The sequence below is a fragment of the Trichoderma reesei genome (assembly GCF_000167675.1).
Source record: "Trichoderma reesei QM6a unplaced genomic scaffold TRIREscaffold_2, whole genome shotgun sequence".
Taxonomy (NCBI): Eukaryota; Fungi; Ascomycota; class Sordariomycetes; order Hypocreales; family Hypocreaceae; genus Trichoderma; species Trichoderma reesei.
In genome coordinates this window covers 606,945-629,184 of record NW_006711149.1, presented here as the reverse complement: position 1 = coordinate 629,184, position 22,240 = coordinate 606,945, and the positions used below count along the sequence as shown (strand labels likewise).

At 53.2% G+C, this 22,240-nt stretch overlaps 7 protein-coding genes across 7 annotated transcripts; 5 read left to right on the top strand and 2 right to left on the bottom strand.

The window, feature by feature from the left end:
* Positions 1 to 256: 256 nt before the first annotated feature.
* TRIREDRAFT_21452 (uncharacterized protein) lies at positions 257 to 3,799 on the top strand (the record flags this gene model as incomplete). The annotated part of the gene is made up of 1 exon (XM_006961916.1): positions 257 to 3,799. One exon carries the CDS (start codon positions 257 to 259, stop codon positions 3,797 to 3,799), a length of 3,543 nt encoding a protein of 1,180 aa, XP_006961978.1.
* A 1,275-nt stretch (positions 3,800 to 5,074) lies between these two features.
* Positions 5,075 to 6,885, top strand: TRIREDRAFT_74711 (uncharacterized protein; the record flags this gene model as incomplete). Its single annotated transcript, XM_006962256.1, has 2 exons — positions 5,075 to 5,346; positions 5,829 to 6,885. 2 exons carry the CDS (start codon positions 5,075 to 5,077, stop codon positions 6,883 to 6,885), a joined length of 1,329 nt encoding a protein of 442 aa, XP_006962318.1.
* A 3,303-nt stretch (positions 6,886 to 10,188) lies between these two features.
* Positions 10,189 to 11,895, bottom strand: TRIREDRAFT_21450 (uncharacterized protein; the record flags this gene model as incomplete). The annotated part of the gene is made up of 3 exons (XM_006961915.1): positions 10,189 to 10,302; positions 10,498 to 11,382; positions 11,488 to 11,895. The coding sequence occupies 3 exons, from the start codon at positions 11,890 to 11,892 to the stop codon at positions 10,189 to 10,191; spliced, it is 1,404 nt and encodes a 467-aa protein (XP_006961977.1).
* A 684-nt stretch (positions 11,896 to 12,579) lies between these two features.
* TRIREDRAFT_103599 (uncharacterized protein) lies at positions 12,580 to 13,539 on the top strand (the record flags this gene model as incomplete). The annotated part of the gene is made up of 1 exon (XM_006962255.1): positions 12,580 to 13,539. The coding sequence occupies one exon, from the start codon at positions 12,580 to 12,582 to the stop codon at positions 13,537 to 13,539; it is 960 nt and encodes a 319-aa protein (XP_006962317.1).
* Positions 13,540 to 13,900: 361 nt separating this feature from the next.
* On the top strand, positions 13,901 to 15,650 carry TRIREDRAFT_120081 (uncharacterized protein; the record flags this gene model as incomplete). Its single annotated transcript, XM_006962254.1, has 2 exons — positions 13,901 to 14,040; positions 14,171 to 15,650. The coding sequence occupies exons 1-2, from the start codon at positions 13,973 to 13,975 to the stop codon at positions 15,648 to 15,650; spliced, it is 1,548 nt and encodes a 515-aa protein (XP_006962316.1). The 5' UTR covers positions 13,901 to 13,972.
* A 150-nt stretch (positions 15,651 to 15,800) lies between these two features.
* On the bottom strand, positions 15,801 to 17,030 carry TRIREDRAFT_103597 (uncharacterized protein; the record flags this gene model as incomplete). Its single annotated transcript, XM_006962049.1, has 2 exons — positions 15,801 to 16,799; positions 16,875 to 17,030. 2 exons carry the CDS (start codon positions 17,028 to 17,030, stop codon positions 15,801 to 15,803), a joined length of 1,155 nt encoding a protein of 384 aa, XP_006962111.1.
* A 1,284-nt stretch (positions 17,031 to 18,314) lies between these two features.
* On the top strand, positions 18,315 to 20,906 carry TRIREDRAFT_74701 (uncharacterized protein). Its single transcript, XM_006962253.1, has 2 exons — positions 18,315 to 18,372; positions 18,429 to 20,906. The coding sequence occupies exons 1-2, from the start codon at positions 18,336 to 18,338 to the stop codon at positions 20,657 to 20,659; spliced, it is 2,268 nt and encodes a 755-aa protein (XP_006962315.1). The 5' UTR covers positions 18,315 to 18,335; the 3' UTR covers positions 20,660 to 20,906.
* Positions 20,907 to 22,240: the final 1,334 nt, after the last annotated feature.

The following is a 22,240-nucleotide window of genomic DNA, read 5'->3' as shown; positions in this document are numbered from 1 at the left end:
TTTTTCCTCCCCGTAAGTCCGGTCCCAACATAGCCCTCCACCTAGGCTTGTTTGCTTGTGCGCACAACGGCGACTTGACCATTGTCGCATGGCTTGTTTCTCCGTCTGGTGAAGCTTGTCGTCGAGATGTGTCTTTACTGCAGTGCCAGAGACAGCCTTGGCGACCCGACTCATCGTCGTCTTGGGCAGTTCATTACTATGCGACATTGACCACTAACACGTCCGTCTCGTATAGTCTCATCCTCCCGCCTTCTAAATGCCCATCTACTCCTCGCTGTACTCGAATTTTATCCGTCAAGGATCTACATTCGCCAAATCCGTTACCGCCCACGGCTACGCGCAATCCGTCGTAGCTGCTACTCATCCTCACGTTCTCAACTCGCAGAACCGCCCCGTCTTTCGCCGACTCTCGAACCGGTCCACTCGTGCCTCGGCTTTCCCTCTTTATTCCGCTTTACAGAGCGAAAAGGCATCAGCCGGGCTCCCGGTCGACCACCGCCATGTCTCGAATCATGGAGGCTTAGATGCCTACTTCGAGGCTCTGCAGAAGCAGCAGGCCACCGGGGAGGAGGAAGAGAAGGAATGGACACAGTTCGACTTTCCCAAGCGCATTGAGTGGAAGCCCAATGCGTCGTCAGTCCTCGCTGGCGAAAATGGAGTCGAGGCCAGCGCAGAGGCCGCCGAGCAGAGCGCTGCTCCGGCAATGGAGACTATCCAAGAGGTTGAGGAATCTCAACATCTGATGACTCCGGAGGAGGAAGCAGCGCTTGCACACATCGACGCGGCACTCGAAAAGGAGATCCAAGCGCGGAACCTCCAGGCGGCTGTAGAAGAAGCTGCCGCTAGAGGGCTGTCTCTCTCTGCCCCTCCCTCGCGTGCGCGCACACCTGTACCTGCGATCGAAACATCGCAAGTCACAGATGAAGACGCCCGCACTGGTTCGCCGTCCATCCAGGCCCAGTCTCAGTCGTATGCCGACCACTTGGAGAAGCTGTCCGACGCTTCTCGGTATGCGGAGATTCCGGCCGTTTTCGAGGCCATGCTGGCCACGGGCGTCCAGCCCATTGCCAGTGCCTACAACGCTCTGCTGCTGGCCGCAATTCACCTTCCTACCCAGAGAACCGAGGTCGTCTCCAAGGCACTGGATGTTTATGCCGACATGATGCGCCGCAGGGTGTCTCCTGATGGCCAGACTTACAACATCCTCGTCAACCTTCTTTCTACGCGGTCCCTGGAAGTCTCAGAAATGAAGTCACTTCTCGAGGACAAGCGTCTGCGGTTTGGCGGAATGGATGAACCCGGCAAGTTCATGTTTGCCTCCCACGAGCTGGAGCACGCCATCTTGTGCGAGGATGAACGTCTCGACCTGGCCGTCAAGCTGTTTGACATGTCCTATGACGCAGGCATGATTTCTTATTCAGCCGAGACCTACCGACAACTGATTGCTGCCTGTGCTCAGGTTGGCCGAGTGTCGGACATGCTGCGATTTTATGAGCATATGGAGCTCAGTGAGATTGTGCCCTCTGCCGACGTCTTTCCTACCATGATCACTGCGTATGCCAAGTCTGGAAACCTCATCAGCGCTGTGGAGTGCTACAACGAGTACCGCAGCCTCGCCATCTCTCACGACGCTGGGAGCTCGACCCTTGAAGACCGACTCGATGCCCAGGTATATGCTTCGGTCATCAACGCCTATGTCATCTCCGACAAGATTGAGGGTGCCATGAAGTTCTTCAAGAAGATTGTGGACGAATATGGCGTCTCCGTCACCGACATGAAGGATGCCCTGGTTGACCTCGGATTCATCAAGGGCTTCATCGCGCGAGGCGTCTACCAGGAGGCGCTCCAGTGGGCTCAATCCCTCAATACCAGCACCCGCGATGCGGCCATGATGAAGATTGCCACGGTGGCTGCCGACAACAACGATGCCCCCACGGCGCTCGAGGCCTATGCTAACATCCAGGCAGCGGACCTTCAGGACCTTGCTAACCCTTCGATTGCTCTCCTGGCCATGAGTGTGCGGCTCGGCGATGTTGCTTCGGCTTCCAAGTATTGGCACGTCCTCTCAAACCCCGAGATGCGCGCCACGGCTGCCTTCATCGAGCCCACTGCCATGTACGCGGTTTCCCTTATTGGTTCCGGTCAGGTTGCCGAGGGTTTGGCTCAGTCGGAGATGATGTTCCAGAGGATCCGAGCTTCTGAGTCTGAGGCACGCGCTCAGCTTCTCGAAGAGATTGACGAAGGTTCCGACTTCATCGCCCGCTATATGGAATCCCGTGGCATCGTTGATCCGCGTGAGATGGCCTCTCCAATGTCAACAATCCCCTCACAGGCTCGCAGCAGCTCTCCCTATGTGTCCACCCCTACGGTTTCCAGCTACGAAGACAACTATGACCCGTACGCCCACAACACCGACTTCAAGGGCTCCTCTTTGATCGCCGATGACCTGGAGGGCAGCCATGGTCGCAAGGGTCCTCGTCTCAATGAAGCTCTCAACCGATTCCGAAACATGCGACGTGCCGGCCGACACCCCCGATACATTACGTATGCGAAGCTGATTTCCGCCGCTGCTCGCGAGAGCAAGATGGACCTCTGCCAAGATATTCTCGCCATGGCTCGCTCTGATGTGCCCCCGATTGCTCACAACGCCGTCGTACGCTATGGCTGGTCTTCAATCCTCGACGCGATGGTTGGTGCTTGCCTGACGCTGGGCAACCGTGGACGAGCTGAGCAGTATCACCAAGAGCTGCTGGAAATGGGCGCCGCCCCTTCTGCCAACACCTTTGGACTGTACATCACCACGTTGAAGGATTCGACCAAGACGTTCGACGAAGCCTCGGAAGCCGTTCGCATCTTCCTCCGCGCCAAGGCCGAGGGTGTTGAGCCCAGCTCTTTCTTGTACAATGCGCTGATCGGTAAGCTGGGCAAGGCTCGCCGCATCGATGACTGCCTCTTCTACTTTGCTGAGATGAGAGCGCTTGGCATCAAGCCGACTTCGGTAACGTACGGCACCATTGTCAACGCGCTGTGCCGTGTCAGTGACGAGAAATTTGCGGAAGAGCTCTTCGATGAGATGGAGTCCATGCCCAACTACAAGGCCAGGCCGGCGCCGTACAACAGCATGATGCAGTTCTTCCTGACGACAAAGCGAGACAAGTCCAAGGTTCTTGCCTACTACGACCGTATGATGTCCAAGGGCATCGCCCCGACTTCTCACACCTACAAGCTCCTGATTGACACACACGCTACGCTGGAGACTGTCGATCTTGAAGCCGCTGAGAAGGTTCTGGAGGAGATGCGCGCGGCTGGTCAGCAACCTGAGTCGGTCCACTACGCTTCGCTCATCCACGCCAGAGGCTGCGTCCTGCACGACATGGACGGTGCGCGAAAGGTCTTTGACTCGGTCGTAGAAGAGTCTTTGGTTCCTGTCAATGCCAGCATCTATCAGGCCCTGTTTGAGGCCATGGTGGCTAACCACCGAGTTGCCGAAACACAGCCAATCTTGGCGGAAATGCGAAGCAGGCATGTGGAGCTTACTCCATACATTGCCAACACGCTGATCCATGGCTGGGCTGCTGAAAAGAAGATTGAGAACGCTCGGGCGATTTACGATGCCGTGGCTCGTGAGAAGCGCGAACCCAGCACGTACGAGGCCATGACACGAGCGTTCCTCGCCCTTGAGATGAGGGGCGAGGCAAAGGCAGTGGTGGGAGAGATGCTCACTCGCGGTTACCCCAGTGCCGTGGTCAACAAGGTCCTCGAGCTTCTCGGTGGAGGCCAAGAGGTCAGCCTGGAGTGATTCTCAATCCTCCATCCACTCTGCTTTCATTTTCAACTTTTCTGTGAAGCGATTGTTTTCTGTCCTCGCTTTCTTTTTCTCATTTGTTTGTTCCTCTGTTCTTTTTCATTCTCATTCTACTTGAAAGCCTCGACGTGTTTTGATACCCCTTTGGCATGCAGGTTGGACGGTGTTTCTATCGGGGTGTCGTCCTAATATTCGAGGCTCTGCGTGGTGTTTCTGCGTTTGTTCTCATTCTGTTATATCCTGTTTAGCACACAGCCCTTTGTCTACGGCTACAGGATGGCATGGCGTTCTCGGGGATGGCAATGGAGTCTATGAATGCATTTTGCACATACAAAAAAAGAAAGCAATTTTTTTGGTTTCTGGATCAGGGGGGGGAGGAAGAAAGGACGGATGGGTTGCGGACTCTGAGAGCCGCTGATAGACAAATCTCCACTCGGCATAGGCCAACAGCCACGGCCACAAACGGTAGTAGCAGAATTTTGGGTGTTCATCTGGGATCGCATGACGGTCAGGTACATAAAGGATCGGAGGGAATTGTGCCTTTATCACATCTGGACTGGTCTGGGTTTTCTGCTACCGTGTATCATATCAAGAAGCTGGGACGCATATAAAGGAGGAAACAATAGGGCAGCAAATCTATGAAAGAGATGCCCCTTGAACAGAAAGCGACTTGTGCCATGGTGATATTGATGACGAAGCAATGAGAGCAGTTGTAGATGTCACAACTAGCAAGGTACTAGTAATTACCTTATTACCACACCGACAGAGATACTGATACAGTGTCTGTACTGTACATATACAGTAACTTGCACTGTGAAGACTTGCCGCATACCGAGATCGCCCCGCTCCACATTTCCGACGTCCAAGATGCAAGTTGGTCACTCAACCAGCCTCAACCCTCGACTTTTACGAACACGAACAAGAGACGAGGCTGGGCAGTGATTCTCAACCGACCTTCTCTGGCTGTTCTTGTATATCTGAATCCTGCAGTCTACATTGTTATATACCCTTTACGGGCTGGTGCTATTCAATTGAGCGCGTTCTTTTGCCTGTTGTCAACTCGGCAGCCTTGCTTCAACCTCTCTCCTTTTGATAGGTAGCTGGAGCCTCATCTTATATCTCATATCAACATCCCATATCATTCTTCGAAATAATCACCATCTCCTGAGCCTCCCATCACATATACGCCTCTTATCAACTTTCGGCTCACAAGCATTGGCATACATACATCGTCATCAACACAAGAGAAAAAAAAAACAGACAAGAAAAATGCCCACCGCAAACGCCTCCGTCGCCGTCTCCGCCCCCGGCAAAGTCCTCCTGGCCGGCGGCTACCTCGTCCTGGACCGCGCCTACACGGGCCTCGTGCTGGGCCTGAGCGCGCGCATCAACGTGGTCGCGGGCGAGATCCTGGCGACTGCCGAGGGCGTCGAGCTCAGGGAGATTGTCGTCGACAGCCCGCAGTTCCTGGACGCGCAGTGGCGGTACGGGTACCATCTTGCGCCGGAGAAGGGGGGGATCAAGGTTACTCAGCTGCAGGTGTGAGTTGGACCCCTTTTATTGTTCTTTTTTATTGTCTCTTTCATGTGTGACTTGTTGGTCTCTGTTGTTGTTTTTGTTGCTTTGTTGTTTTTTGCTATATATGGATTTGACCGCGTTTGAGAGGGTGGGAGATGGAGACGGGGCGGAGACGCCGAAGACCCTGTTTGTCTCTGCTTTCCAAGAATGAAACCATTTGTTACGTCTTCAGGGAGTGCGAGACACAAGTTGACAAAAGCAAGAGAAAAAAAAAAAAAAAAGAGAGAGAGAGAGAGCGAGAGAGGAGAGACCCTTGAAATTCCACTGCCTTGAGTTTCCCTCACCTCAATGAGACAAGTGTCTCTCAACTCAATTTACGCGAGCTTTTCTTGCCTTGTCCTTCAAGGCATGCATTCTTCGGAGTTCTTCATCTCTTTCTTGCTTCTTTTTGATTTGACGCAGCCCTGTTTACTAACACCTGCCGTGTCTTGGTACCTCATCTCAGCGGTCCCACCATCTCGGCCAACCCTTTCGTCGAGACCACGCTGAGCTACGCCCTGACCTACATCGACGCCCTCGTGTCGTCCACGCGCTCCCGCAATGCCATCAAATCTTCACGTCTCATCATCCTTGCCGACAACGACTACTATTCCCACTCTCACGCGTCCTCCTCCGGCCGCTTCGCCAAGTTCCCCGTCACCCTCCAGGGCGCCAACAAGACGGGCCTCGGCTCCTCAGCCGCACTCGTCACCTCCTTAACCGCCTCCTTGCTCACCCACTACCTGCCCTCCAGCGTCTTCGACCTCTCCTCCGCCAAGGGCAAGAGGACGCTTCACAACCTCGCCCAGGCCGCGCACTGCGCCGCCCAGGGCAAGGTCGGCTCGGGCTTCGATGTCGCGGCCGCCGTGTACGGGTCCTGCACGTACCGCAGGTTCTCCCCCGGCATCCTGAGCGCGCTGCCTGAGCCCGGCGCCCCCGGCTTCAGCGACAAGCTCCTCGCCGTCGTCGATGGCGATCAGTGGGACGTCGAGGTCCAAGACGACGGCGTCAGCCTGCCACCGGGCGTCGTCCTGCGCATGTGCGACGTCGACTGCGGCAGCCAGACCGTCAGCATGGTGAAGAAAGTCCTCTCCTGGCGCGCCCAGGACGAGCAGCACTCGACCGCCCTCTGGAACGACCTCCAGGCCAGGAACGACGCCCTGGCAGCCACCCTCAAGGCCGGCGACCTCGACCAGCTCCCCGACAAGCTGCGCCAGGTCCGCGAGCTGATCCGCCAGATGGGACGCGAGGCCGACGTCCCCATCGAGCCGGACTCCCAGACCGAGCTCCTCGACGCCATCAGCGCCCTCGACGGCGTCTACGGCGGCGTGGTGCCCGGCGCCGGCGGCTTCGACGCGCTGGCCCTGCTGATGCGCGACGACGACGAGACGCTGGCCCGCGTGCAGGACTTCCTCGCCGCCTGGAGCCGCGAAAAGGACGCAAAAGTGAAGCTCTTGGGGGTCAAGGGGGAGATGGAGGGGGTTCGCCAGGAGAGCTTGGACGTGTACGACGGGTGGCTGTAGCTTTTCTTTTTTCGCTCTTTCTTCTTCTTTTCTTCTTCTTCTTCTACATTTTTTCCTTTCCCGGCTTTTGCTTCGGATCGGCGGGGTGGTCTAATATCCCCTGGCAAAGGCTTGCTTGGAGGTCATTTCAATTGTCCGTCCGTGCCCCCCAAAGGTATCAAAGAAGGAGAAGAGATTACTACTTTCTAACACAAAATAGCAGATTAATACATAGACTTATTATTCCATCCAGAATACATCATACATTTTTTTTTTCCAAGTCGGCCAGGAATTTCTTAATGATACGTTGTCGTATTCACGTTAAGCGACTCAATTCGGCTTGCATCACCTTGTCATAAGCGAAGCATCATCTCATTACAGAAAAACGAAAAAGAAAAGAAGCCAACGTGCCACTTCCAGAACCCCCCAAGAGAAAAAACCACAGCGAAATGAAACGCTCGCACAAACGGGAGCTAACGATATCCTCGGTTACACGCAGTACCAAGAATCCACAAGGTAATCAACAGTGCATAGAATCACAGTCAAAACATCCAGAACCACACGACTCATTCCAATGTAGGTGGGTAGAGAATGCCTCAGAGTGCTCTTCTCCTGCATCAATTTGCATCAATTCTAGTAGCTACCTAGTGTAAGGTCGTAGTAAAAGCGAATTCCGCCTTGACTCCCGCTGTTTCCCCCCTTTCCCGCCGCCCGAACCCCCTTTGCATCCATCATTACCGAATTAAGTCTGTTTGTGTTTCCCTGTTGTTGTTTTCCTCGTCGCGAGCAAACGGGATCGCCATTGTAATAGTAAGTGTCTATGTTTTCCCGTTAATCCCTCGCCGGTCCTGTCCAATCTATCCTGTAGTAATCCATATTAAGCGTCCGTTCCAGGTCCCAACCAGTCCGTACCATCTAGCCAGTCTGTTTCGCCCCTTATTCACCGCGCCAAAAAAGCAAAGCCGAGAGAAAGGAAAAGTAAAAGTAGAAGAAAAGGGCGAAATTAAAGAGCAAAGAGTGAAGGAAAAGCATCAGTAATAAAAAGATAGTAATAATAATATCCGTTCAGTCCTCAGTCATGGATATGGTGATATTGTGGTGTCGTTCATGAGATTTGCGTCCAGTAATTCGGTCAATTGGACTGTTGCTCCTTGGCAGAGGCAATGGAGAAAGGCGAAGGGCTTCGGTAAGGGGATCGGGAACGGAGTGATCGCGGCAGGCTGGCCGTTGGGTCGATATACATGGAATCCTCAGCAATACCGATCTGACTAGCGGCAGCCTTCTCTCGAAGTATGCTCAGTCTATGTCGAGCAAATCGTTAGCATGCAGTGCAGATACGTAAGATCATCTTGGGCTAACTCACTCTTCCTGAGAGATTCCAGGAAGCAGAACAGGTTCCTTCTTGAGCCCAAAAGGGGAAGACTACAGGAACAGACGTTAGTCAGAAGCTCGCTCGTAAGGTGAGGCATAGGTCACATAGAACGTACAATCTCTAACCCGCGTCTCGGCTTCCGCCTGCCATGGCGTAAAGCCTGCTGCATGCGTTCATACAGAGTCCGGACGTTGTTCCTGAGCCGCATGTCGGAGGTTGCGTGTGTCGTGTTGGAATAGCCACTGATGCTCTCGGTGTCCAGGTTGAGCAGCGAAACACTTCTCGGCAACTGCGCCATTGGTTGAAGGAAAGACGAAGTTGCTGACTAGATGGAGGAACGAAACTGAAACGACGGAGAAGAAATGATTATGATAACCGAAGATGAACGCTAGACCGACTGAAGAGTAATTTTTGGTGGATGTAGATCAATGACAAGAAAAGGAAGGCTGAGAATAAAGAGAGGATAAGAAGACGTCGACAGGAGTGGCTGTTTGTGTAATTGAATAGGCACAAGTTTGCTTCACAACTTGTCGCCGTAATTACAATGATAAAAATAGAAAAAGGAAAATAGATGAGAGAAAAAGTGCGTGTGCGGTGGCTCCGTATTCCTCTCTTTTGCTCTACCGGATGTTGTTGGTTCAGTGTTGTTGTTGGTGCAAGGAGGAACCAGTTCGATGAAGATCCGAGCGATTGGGTCGAGACGAAGTGGGCTTTTTCAATTAGAACAGAAGGAGAGAGAGGACTGAGAGAAGAACTGCGAGAATACAAGCAAGACACACAAGAACGAACAAACAATTAAATGCGGCTGTCGCTGCACACTGCCGAAGGAAAGACAAGGGGAGCAAAGGGACGAGAGAAGGAATGACAGGGGGTGAATGAGTGTGTGGGCTGGTGCGTATGAGGCTCCGAGCGGCCTGGATGCAGAATGAATGGAGGTGACGGGCTTGAGAATCACAAACCCAGCACGTTGCCGACGGATGCGGCGCTGGCCAGATATATATCCATCACCTCGCATCGGCATCTATGCGTGTCTCAGCACCATGATTCGACAGCCCTTCGGTCGGTGCCGCTCATGGGCCTCTGTCGACACGGGGTCTCATTAGACACACTCACACACGCTCGCACGCGGCCGCGCAGAGTGCAACAACACTAGGGCAGCAGGAGAGCAACAGATGCCTGCCTGCAGATTTGCTGTCTCACATGCCGGCTAGAGGCAAAACCTGTGCATTCGCTCACGGCTCCGGGTGGAATGCGTGAGGCCTGAATTGGCATTCCAGATGTCGGCACCCTGCCGCAGCACCCCGTATGCCGTGGCATTCTCCAGATTAATGAGCTGTCGGTAGGCGAGCGCGGCGACAACGACATGAGGCCGTCATGTCACGGGCGGAGCAACGGGCGGAGCAGCGAGAGGACGTGCACGGCCTTTGTTTGCTTCCTTTCCCGCAAAGAACGAATGGGGTCGACCGGCGGCTTGGCCGATCCGCCAGCCTCACAGCCTCCTTGCCTTGACGACGATTTTTGTTTCATATCAACACGGCTTCCCGTTCGTCTCTGGCTGGGACCTGGGCTTCGATTTGCAGGCCGCGGTGGGGAAAATCGCCCGCGTCTGCATGCACATGCATGCACAACGTGAGATGCTGCCGTGTTCCCTCGCCAGGAATCGAAATCGAACCTTGGAGCCATGAAACATGGGAAACCCTTGTCTGATATAAGGTAGTGAAGTCTAATATCCTCGCGTTATTCGTCGCGCGGGCGAGCCAATCACAGACCCAACGCTTCGACGCTCAAAGGAGCCCAAAGGGAGATCTCTCGCTAATCTTTGGGGCTGGTGCGGAGGCACAGCTGGCACTAGATTCAATTCGGTGATGGGAACGGTCTTTGCTTTTCAAGGTTCTTTCTTCATGTACCTGATTTAAATTAAACATCAGAGCCACAGGGCGCTCGTCTGACGCTTATTTGGGATAGTCCTTGATGTGAAAGCTCTTGGACTTGACGAAAGCATCGAAGCCAAATCTGCCAAGAGTCTGACCTCTGCCCGAGTTCTTCCATCCTGTCCATGCGAGGTCCTATCGGTTGGTGGTACAGTTAGCACATGGGTCGTATGCGATTGAATGATTGAACAATAATGGCTCCCGACGGGGCGAACGACTCCCAAAGCCGCTGGCTGGGCGGGCGCGATGTGACCACGGGCCAACTAAGGGAGAGGAAGAGGGGAGGGATGCGATGTTATTAACGGGGTGCACGCGTCGTCGTTGACTTACCGGGCTGGGGTAATCGCAGCGGTTGACAAAGACGGTGCCGGCGTCAACCTGCTCACATAGCTCGTAGCCTCGATCAACGTCCTTGGTCCAGATACTAGCCGTGAGTCCAAACTCGCTGTCGTTCATCAGCTTCACGGCTTCGTCGTCGCCCTTTACCTTCATCACTGGAATCACAGGCCCAAATGTCTCTTCCGTCATAACCGTCATTGTGTGATCCACACCCGTCAATAGGGTTGGTTTCACAAAGTTGCCCTTGGGTGGAGGGTTTTGGAAGCTTTCATTTTCCGGCGTCACATCCTTGGCTCCCTTTTTCAGAGCGTCCTGAATGTGTGACTCTATTGTTTCCTTGGAGCGCTTTGAAACGACTGGTCCAATATGGGTCGACTTGTCGAAGGGGTCTCCCAGCTTGTATCCCTTCAGCACCTTCTGAACGGCCGCGACGAAGTCATCGTGCACCTTTTCATGTACATAGACTCGTTCAATGGAGCAGCAGCTTTGGCCAGAGTTGAAGATGGCGCCGTCGACAATCTCTTCGGCGGCCCAGTCGATGTCTACATCGTCTCTGATGTATGCGGGATCCTTGCCGCCTAGTTCGAGGGTCACGTTGACGATCCTGTCTGCGGCGGCTTGTTGCACGGCTAAGCCGCCAGCGACGGATCCCGTGAAACAGATGAGCGAAACCCTGGGGTCTCGAACAATAGTCTCCATGAGACTAGGGGATCCGCAGTGAAAATATTGCAGAACGCCGTTGGGCAGGCCGGCCTCTGAGAAGAGCTTGGCCACTTGTTCTACAACAGTTGGCGTCTGCGGCGATGGCTTCAGAATCACACTGTTTCCGGCCAAGATCGCTGGAATCAGTGCGTTGACGAGGATCAAATAAGGATACTTTGAGACATAGATGGGTTAATAAGAGGAAATTAAGAGAGAGAGAGACAAAGAGAGATAGCACGCGTGTAGCAGTGGCTGGCACAGGGCAGTGGTTCTGCTTACATTCCAGGCAAAGATGATGAGAACAGGGCCGACGGGTGCTCTCCGGATGAAACGCTTGAATCCTTTCTCGGGTTCACCTTCGACATCCTGTAAGACCTCGTTGCTGAGTTTCAGGAGATACTCCGCCCTTTTGATGGCCGTTGCGACTTCTTTCGCCGTATAAGCGATGGGGCGGCCCATCTGAGTGGTCAGTTCCAGGGCGAGGTCGTCCTTGTGCTTGTCCAATGCGTCGAGGAACCTGCGGACAATGTCTTGCCTATCCTTGAGCGTCGTTTTGCGGAATTCCAGAAAGGCTTCGGTGGCGACCTTGGGGAGCAGCTCCAGGTCGGCAGCCGAGGCGCCATTGCGAGTGATGACCACCTCGTTGGTGTTTGGGGAGATGGTCTTGATCACCTCGACAGACATCTTTGCGTGTGCTTCTTGATTTGACCGTGATTCTATTTGCTTGAACGATATTTCGAGGGTTCAAATTACGAAGAGAGGAGAATGAAGGATGTGAAACCTGAAAGGAGAGGAGAGGGAGAGGGGAAGTTGTAATACCGGTCTCAAGGCCGCTCTTGCCCGATCATCACTTGCCCCACGTCACCGATATCGTTGCCCCGCCATATCCATCTCAGTTACGCCAGAGACGTTTTGTTACTGGATAGGTAGTGCGCGCCTGTCTTCAAAAGCTAAGGTACCTACCCGGTAATTGGATATACAATAAAGAGTGTCCGTAAATAAAAGATGAACTTGGCACGTTCGATGAGGCAAATGATGAGTAAAGCCTCGTTGAACTGGACCAGATCAAATGTAGGAGTGGTCTCTGAAAGAGGCTCAAAACCAATAGCGTTTCCTTTCCACCTGAGCGGTTGATCCATCTAATGGCTTTAGGCTTATTGGTACATAACCAGATAGGCTCGCTCAGCCCACCAGTGGTTGGCCCATCTCCCTGTTTGAGCCATATACCCCGATAAATGCAATACACCAATGCTCTATCGATAAGGAACTTTTTCTTCTCGCTGCAGCCACCTGCTGAGCTCTGAGCCGAGTTGCGCCCATACTGTAGTATCAAGTTGGTGGCAATTCTTCACGAAAAAGCGACACAACACAATGGCTGCCACAAAGGCCAACGATTTCTTGGATGCGTCCGACAGCGAAGACGAGCGTTTGAACACCTACGACTCGGATGACGAAGTGAAGAAGGGTGGCCGCGGTCCTAAGAGACGGAAGATTAGCAGCGACGATGAGGACGACGATGCTGAATTGAGCGACAAGGAACAAGACGACAGCGATGATGAGAAGGAGGCCTCAGAAAAACCGAAGGAAGATGGAGAGTCCACAAGAGGCGAAGGAGATAGCGGCAAGAAGAAGGCAAAGAAGCTGAGGGCCAAAGACTTGCCTGGTGTTGCCCGGCCGTTGACGAAGAAAAACCTTGTCGCGACAGACGAAGCAATCAGGAAATCCGGCGTCGTATACATCTCGCGCGTGCCGCCATTCATGAAACCGAACAAGCTGCGCTCTCTCCTCTCTCCTTATGGAGCCATCAACAGAATATTCCTCGCTCCCGAAGACCCAATCGCACGAGCGCGGCGTGTCAAGGGAGGCGGCAACAAGAAGAAGACATTTACCGAGGGCTGGGTGGAGTTTGTCAAGAAAAAGGACGCAAAGGCTGTGTGCGAGCTTCTGAACGCGCGGCCAATCGGAGGCAAGAAGGGGAGCTACTACCACGACGATATATGGAACCTGCTCTATCTCAAGGGCTTCAAATGGCACAACTTGACGGAGCAGATTGCCGCCGAGGATGCCGAGAGATCAAGTCGCATGAGGGCCGAAATCAGCAAGACGACACGGGAGAACAAGCTCTTCGTCCGGAACGTCGAGAAGGCCAAGATGCTGAACGGTATCGAAGCGAAGGCGAAGGCGAAGAAGAGGAAGGCGAGCGACGCGGCGGAGGGCGAGGAGCCGAAGGCAAGCGTGCGGACCTTCAAACAGATACCCAAGATCACCAAGGGCGAGGATACCACCGCGGAACCGGAGCGGGTGAGCAGAGTGCTGAGCAAGATCTTTTAGCTGTTGGATTCAATCAGGGTAACCGTCTTTTGTTCTCGTTCCTTGCATCGGGTGTATGTACATATAGAACTTTTTGAATCATACAAAGCCAAGCATAATAGTTGTCAAGCCCAAATGTATTTCGAAATTAACCGTTGAAAAGCGATGCTGTTGTCCGATATCTGCCTTCTATCCCTCCATGAAACCTGAATGCTGTAGAAATGCCCACGCTAGGTACTGACTCACTGCTGTAAGCCCACTATGACAGATCCGGCAACAAGCGTTGCAGGCAAAATTGCCAGCGATAAGCCCAACCAGGTCGCTTATCAAGCAGCGGGGCAAAATATTTTTCGAACTTTCTTCGTCCATAATTGTATCAGCGGCGAGTCCGCCTGGTTAATCCATCTCCATACCAAAAACACACACCATATCGCCATTGGCCTCATCAAACAAGATGTCTATGGACCTGGATGATGCCATTTCCATTGCGCCAGTGTCGCAGCAGATGCACACGGCAGCAACGTAAGTTATTTCCTGCAGTTCCCCACGGCTTGTCTGCCGACGAACTTCGTCGCTTCGTCGTCTTCTTGCGACAGACAGCCCCTCCATGATATCCGGTGAAAGATACGATGCTGAGACTCGTTGTCCACAGAATTCTCTGCCACAACTGCGGTGCTCCGATCGATGGAACAACAGCCACGGGCGCTGCCTGCTATGACTGCATCAAGTTGACCAACGACATCTCCCAGGGAATCCAGCGAGAGGCTACCATCCAGCAATGCAGAGACTGTGAGAGATGGCTGTTGCCACCCTCAAGTTGGATCTCTGCCATGCCCGAATCCCGCGAACTCCTGGCGCTCTGCCTCAAAAAGCTGAGGGGCCTGAACAAAGTGCGAATCGTCGATGCGAGCTTCATCTGGACGGAGCCTCACTCCCGGAGAGTAAAGGTCAAGTTGACCGTCCAAGACGCCGTCCAGCAGGGTGTCCTGCTGCAGCAGAGCTTCGAGGTCGTATACGTTGTGGCGCATCAGCAGTGCCCTGAGTGCGCAAAGAGTTTCACCCCTAACCACTGGAGGGCCTGCGTCCAAGTCCGACAGAAGGTCCTCCACAAGAGGACGTTCCACTTCCTGGAGCAGCTCGTCCTGAAACATGGTGCGCACAGAGAGACGCTCAACATCAAGGAAGCCAAGGACGGCATCGACTTCTTCTTCTCCGTGCGAAACCAGGCAGAGAAGTTTGTCGACTTCCTCAACTCGGTTGTTCCCGTCAAAGTCAAGTCCTCACAAGAACTGATCTCCATGGATACACACACCTCGAAAAAATCATACAAATTCACCTTCTCCGCCGAACTCGTCCCCGTATGCAGAGATGACCTGGTTGCGCTGCCGATAAAGCTTGCGAAACAGAGTGGCAACATCTCCCCCCTCGTCCTCTGCCACAAGATTGGCACAGCAGTCTACCTCATGGACCCGCAGACTCTCCAAACGGCGGAAGTCAGCTCGTCCATCTACTGGCGCGCCCCCTTCACAGCCCTCGCCGACGCCATGGAGTTGGTTGAGTTCATCATCATGGACATTGAGCCCACTCCCACTCGAAAGGGCAAGTGGGTGCTCGCCGAGGCAACCGTTGCCCGTGCTTCTGATCTAGGTGTCAACGACAAGACATACTTTACCAGGACACATCTTGGAAACCTGCTGCAGCCGGGAGACTCAGCAATGGGCTACATGCTGAGCGGCACCAACTTCAACAACCCGGAATTTGATGCCATAGAAGAGTCCAACACATATTCATCGACCGTTCCGGATGTGGTGCTGGTGAAGAAACACTACCCCAACCGCAGGAGGAACCGTCGCCGCAACTGGAAGCTCAAGCGCATGAACAAGGACGAGGGCGACCTTCTACCAAAGAAGGCAGACCAGGAGCGTATGGATAAGGAATACGAGATGTTCTTGCGTGACGTTGAGGAAGATGAGGAACTTCGTGCGGCTTTGGCGCTGTACAAGAACCCCAAGAAGACAAATGATGAGGAGATGAGCATAGCCGAGACGGAGGACGACGAAGAAGATGGCGTTCCTGGAGTGAATATGGATGAGCTGCTAGACGACTTTGATGAGCTCACGATGGAGGATTAGAGGAGTTCATGACTACTCACTTCGATGAATATAACGACGTCATGTTTGGCTGCCACCAGCAATGCACATATGCCTTGGAGCATCAAATCAGTTCTCGTGATACGTCATAATAATAATCATTCCGCATGTGGTCAAGCTCCCAGTAGACGTCTATAAGAATGAAGGGATGGAGGTAAGGTCGACGGTCTTCGATTCATCCTTGATGTCCCGTTTGGCGCTCGGTCGGTTGAACTGCTCTCGGGATTTCTTTCTGCTCATCCTACGCTCGTGCAAGCCAAAGAGATCATCGTCGTCATCGTCCAGAATGTGGACTCTTGGTCGCTGTTCGGGAATCTTGCGCTCTGTTGGAGGCGTTTCCTTCGAGACCGTGGCCGGTGAAGACGTGTCTTGGGCATTTGAATTTGAACCGCGAGGATGCTGTGACGTGCTTCTGTTTGGCGCAGAGGCTGAGCGTGAACTCGGGGGTTGTTCGAGTTTGACCCTCTTTGCTGACGACGGTAGTGGTGGCAGCGATGGCGACGGCTCTCGGCTTCGAGAGTCCTGGCGTGGCAATGCCTTGCTTGAGTATCCCGCAGCCGCTCTCGTCCTAGACGAAGCAAACGAGGCGCTCATAGCCGGCATGACAGACCTACCCTCATGCCTCGGCGCCTCCATCAGTCCTCGTAAACCTGTTGCCGCCACCAGCGACTTTGCTCCATCGTCTTTCGCTTTGCGGTCTTCCTCGCCGCGGCCAGCCGCTGCCAACGCCTTGCGCTGCTTCAGAGCCCGCTGGCGCGACGCACTCCTTTGCCGTGTCCTGGCTGTCGGCACCGTATCCGGCACGATTGGGCGCTCAATCTCGCGGATGGTGTCCGCGTTTTGCGCCTTGGCGAGGGCCTTGAGACGATCGTATTCTGCGCGGTGGAGATGCGCTGTGAAGCGCTGGGCGATGTGCAGAAACTCGTCTTCGACCATTCTGTATCTGTCATCGTTGAGCACCCCTGGGATCATGAATCTATGAGAGATAGCAACAGTTAGTTGAGAGTTCGTGAGAGGCAGCCGCATATTGAACTGGGCAACTGTCATCGACGGCAGTATCTCAGATGGTGTGTATGTACTCTTCATGAGGTTTCTCCGGTGGAGGCGAAGTAGATGGACTTCGGACGGGATCTTTGCATCGTATTAGTTTGTAATTTAATCACAATTCTTGTTCAATTCTAAGATGCAGGTTCGAAGCCTTCATACCAGAATCCAAGACGCGGTGAATGTGCCTACGCGATACAGGCGTTCGCACGGCATGCCGACGCTCAGGTTGCGCCGCTGGTAGCGAAGCAGATGATGCAGGGCTTTGAGCCGCTGTGGTTCTCGCGCTGCTGCTTGGAGAGGACCCTGAATCTCCATTTTGCCTTTTCCAGGGCAATTTTCTTGCCATGGCTGTGTGAGATTCTGGTCGTGGATGGTCGTTATTTTGGAGGTTGAGTTTTGCCTTGGAGGCTCAACTGTAACGGTGGAAGACTTTAGTGCGCAGGCTCTATGAGGTAACTTTACCTTGTAATCTGCACAGTACAAGTCAGGCACCAGGTCGGCATCCAACATCTTTCAAGAGAACAGAAGTTAAAAAAATGTGTGATATGTCATGACTTCTTTATTCGACTCATAATCAAAGGGTGCACGCTTCAACCTCTGATGGGGACATTTCTCGTCTTCATGGGACGTACTGTTATGACTGCATCCTGTATTTCCTATCACGACAATTCAAGTTGTTCCTTAACCCATTAATCTGACAACGAGATCGAACGATCCTGGCGCATCCTGAAATAGAAGAATTGCAGCATAAATCATAAAGTACAATAGAGAGTCTTTTAGACCCCCTTCAGGCCATTTTATCTTCCATCTCTTGCGGCACCGAGGTGTACCACCGAAAGCTCCTTGTTCCCTAACCTAGACCTGATGCTGCTCATCCTTCGGCTTTCAATGTTTCATACCTAGTGCCACCCACAATTGAGAATTTGTCGCTCGTGGTGCGTTTCGACACAAAACACACGGGCTTCAGTTCTCCATGTTGTCTCTGCAACAAGTAAAACCGTTACTGTTACTCTATGGTAAGTGATTGACATATTATATATATGATGAAGCTCGTTGAAGCATAACACCGGATATAGACATATTTTGGGGTAAAGAGATGTCTGTAAAGCTCCAGGCCCCGCTATGTAAGGTGGAAGGAACTGCTTGATACCTCAGGTATCACCAATAGCATTCCAAGCCGAGCTTCACGCTCTCCCAAACTTAAAACTGCCCTTCAAAACACCTTACAATCTGTTCTCGCCTTCACAATCGAGTGCTGAGTGCATATTTCTGATGATTCTGCGGTGTAGCCGCTATTACTGCCAATTCTCGCAGGGCGTCTCCTCCAGATCGGGCTCGCCATGATTGCTGTGGCTCTCCTTCGCCGAGCCTCACTGAGCAGACAATGCGGCCTCGTCACGCGGTCGGTCAACAGGGCCGTGGCGGATTCGCTTCCTACAAAGTGGCCTCTGTACGGCAATGCTGTTTGCAGGAGACACATTAGCTCACTGCTTGAGAATACTCGAAACATCGGCATCATTGCTCACGTTGACGCTGTAAGCTTTGCACCTGCATGTGCCTCAGCCATCCTGACCTTGATGCTTACCCATCGTGTAGGGCAAAACAACAACAACTGAACGCATGCTCTACTATAGCGGCGTAACACAACGAGTGGGAGGTTTGCAGCCGAGGTTCTCATGCTCATACTCAGAACAGCCCAGCTGACAGTCTTAGATGTGGACTCTGGCAACACCGTTACCGACTTTCTGGAGCTCGAGCGGGAGCGTGGAATTACCATCCAGTCGGCGGCCATCACATTTCACTGGCCGTTACAACAAGACTGCCCGCCTGGAACATCACCAAAGACCATAAACCTCATAGATACTCCCGGTCATCAGGACTTCAGGTTCGAGGTCGACAGATGCCTACCAATTCTCGACGGAGCTGTCTGCATCATCGACTCTGTCAAGGGCGTGGAAGCACACACAGAACGAGTCTGGGCCTCTGCACAAGAGTTCAAGATACCGCGAATTGTTTATTGCAACAAGCTGGATCGTGAGGGTGCATCTTTTAGAAAATCCGTCTTGGAAATCGGCTCTCGACTCAAAGGATGGCCATTGGTCTGTCAAATCCCGTGGTGGGAAAAGGAGGACTTTGTCGGTGTGATTGACGTTATCGATGGCGTAGGATATCGCTGGAAGAGCGAAAGACAGAAAGCTCGGTACGAGCCGGCTGAACTCAAAGAGTTACTGTCAACCTCAAACCAGTCGCTATTGACGGAGATGCAAGTGGCGCGCCAACGCTTGGTCGAGGGCCTGGCGGATTTTGATGAGGCTGTGATGGACGAATTTCTGGCCGAAAATGAGAATATCCCTGCCCCCTTGCTGAAGCAGGCCATCAGGAGAAGCATACAACTTGGCGATGGCCGTGTCATACCGGTATTCGCAGGCTCCAGCTTTCGTCACATTGGCGTTGAGCCGCTCATGGATGCTATTGCTGATTATCTTCCCAATCCGGCTGAACGGCCCGACGTGGAGGTCAGGATCGGGAGTACCAAGAGTGAGCTTCGCGAAGCTCTCAAAGGGAAAGGCAAAAAGGCTGTTGATCCGAACGTCACTTCGGTGGCGTCTGTTTTCAAAGTATTTGACCATCCAAAAGAGGGCGTCATCAGCTTTGTGAGAGTCTACCATGGCACCTTGACTCGCAATGCGCCGAGCTTCAACACCCATATGCTTATTCAAGAACGTCCGATGGGAATCTTGCAGATATCAGCGTCCAAGACTGAAGATATTCAGGAGCTTTCGGTTGGCCAAATTGGAGCTTTGAGGGGCCTCAAGAAGGCGCGCACTGGAGATACCCTGATCACCATGGCAAGCGGCAAAGCAGTTCCGGAGCACTTGCGGCACATACAAATACGGCCTCCGGAAATCCCACCACCGGTTGCTTTCCTGCAAGTTGACCCGTATGGCAATGTGGCAGCCCAGCAGTTAGAGGCCGCCCTGGAGAGTGCTTCGCGAGAAGATCCTAGCCTTCGGTGGAGTAGAAACCCAAAGACTGATCAGTTCACCATCCAGGGTATGGGAAAGCTTCACCTGGATGTATCTCTATACAACATGCGACAGAAGCACAAGATAGATGCCGAGTTTGGTCCTATCGAAGTTGACTACAAGGAGTGTGTCACTGCTGAGACCTCTCCTCAAAAAGCAATCTTCGACCGCCCAGTGGCTGGTAAATCTGGCAAGGTTACCTGCACGGTCACCCTCAGGCCGATAGAGGAAGGGGAACATGACAGTTTGATGGAAACCGGTCTTGAGAAGGATGGGAATATCGTTCAGGTCGACATTCCCATGCACGGCGAAGCCAGCGCCGTGCTGGTTGATGCCGATGAGGCGCGTCAACAGCTGTTCAATGGAGCTATAGCTGGGTTGGCAAGAGGGCCTCGCCGTGCGTCGCCCATCCACGGTTGCCATGTCCACATCACACTCGATACATCTCGCGATGCGCTAGAATCACCTACGGGGGGGCATTTCAGTGGTGCGGCCAAGACCGCCGTCCAAGCTGCTCTTCGGGAGGCATTCGACAAAAGTCAAATTGGTGTCTTAGAACCCATCATGTTGACGCACATCGTCTGCCCCGAGGCAGCCGCCGGAACAGTGCAGCATGACATAACAGCCGGCGCAGGCGGCCACGTGCTCGAAGTCAACGATCGTTCTGCAGAGTCTGCCAGCGAGGAGCTGATTGATGTCTCCAAGATATATGCGCCACCCGACCCCTATGACTCTATCACTTCCCTGAGAGGCAAGAAGTCAACTGCTCGGATGGTCGAGATCATTGCAAAGGTTCCTTACAAGGAGATGCTCAACTATGATGAGCATTTACGAAGCAAAACTGCAGGTCGCCATTCCATGACGATGTCGTTTGACTCGTTCGCAAGAGTGGTTGGCCATCGGGAAAAGGATATTTGAACGCACTTGGAGCAAGCACGCCACTGCACCGAGCATGAAGGTCACTGAAGCATAGCTCACAGAGAGTATATTACTCACCAGTGACAGGAAAAGCCAGGCAGAGTCTTGCAGGGTGTGAGTCAGGTTACTTGTCTTGGCTACGGATCGGGCATTCGGTCCACGAGATCTATCTTCGAATTGACGGATCACCTCACTGCCAAGGCGGCACGCAATTTGATATTAAGCCATGGGGACAAGATCAGATGAAGTCTCGCATGGTGCCAGTTATTTCAGTCGAGACCAGGTAACGCAAATATGCAAGACAAGAGAAGATATCACATGTCATTATTGTTCCCTGCCTGAACATAGCCATCAGCGGCGGCACTGGCGGAGCTCATGATCTCGCGACGATGGGTGGCCGAGATTTGAAGAATTGATGGAGCACACAAGGCAGAGCGCACTGAGATGGAGAAAAGATGGAGCTGAGACGGCTTTCTCTTCCAGAACTCGCCAAGTTCTTGCTGGCAGCATTACGTGCAAATACCACCTTGCCCAACAAGCACTCCTTGTTGTGTGCAGAAGCACAGACGTCGTCGCCAGGGTCGGCGCCAGGCAACACTCTGCTGCTTGGGGTTGGATTGAGCCTAGCCTTTTCATGCCTGGCCTTCTCCGTACAAATGCAGGAACAGAGGGACTTTGGTTCAGCCGGTGGATGACAAGCTCGTGGGCGTTCATGCTCGTGTTGAGTGGAGCATGTCGGTTACGCAAAATTTCTCTCCCTGCACCCCCGTGCGGAAAAAAAGGAGTCCCCCATGTCCGATCCCAGCTAGTTTCGTTTCCAGGGAGAACAGCTCGACCGCCACATGTTCTATGGCAACGGCAGATGGACAGATGCTGATGAGCAAGACTTGTCTCATCAGATTCGCTTCGAGTGTCGCAAGATGCCAGTTTGGCGAGGATTACCATGACATTCTCAGGAACAAGCGACGGGTGGCTTAGTGGATGGTGTTGTGGCAAGGCACCGTTGAACCCCTCAATGCTAATTCGAATTCTATTTATGATCGCGGGGTGACACCTCAGCCTCAGCTGTGCTAAACGGTGAAGTTGGTTGGGGGATCAGCAAGACGCGGCGATTCGGGGCGTTCCGCCAAATCTCGTCTTTTGGTGTTGCCGATCAATTCTTTCTTCTCGCTCTCGACGTTGTCATTTCAAGACGGTGATGTGCTTGTAGGAGCACCATGTCCGAAAGATTGCTTCTCGTCCAAGCCGGTAGGATTATGGCGAAGGGCCCCCTTGTGGTGCGACAGATGGCAAACATGTCGATATCAGGGGGTCACCAATGTCCTTCTCTACTAGTTGCTATTGGAAAACGCCGCGCCGCCAACAAACAAGAAGTCGAGCTTGATGCTACTGCCACTACGACCGATTCGAGGACTTGCTCCGTACTTGTACTGTTGGCGATTCCCACCACAATATACATTCAACCACAACCAGTTGGCTCCTCGTCTGGCCAGGAGCTGCTTCGTCTACAGCATCAAGAAAGCGCCGCACGCACTGACAGTGCCTCGACACCGAGCCCCCGTCTGGCTGCTGAGGTGGATC

What these genes read in the sequence shown, in the direction of transcription:
- TRIREDRAFT_74701 (XM_006962253.1), top strand. Translation starts at nt 18,336, where the DNA reads ATGCTCTACTATAGCGGCGTAACACAACGAGTGGGAG. An exon ending in CGTAACACAACGAGTGGGAG is followed by an intron (nt 18,373 to 18,428) that starts GTTTGCAGCCGA and finishes TGACAGTCTTAG; the next exon opens with ATGTGGACTCTGGCAACACC.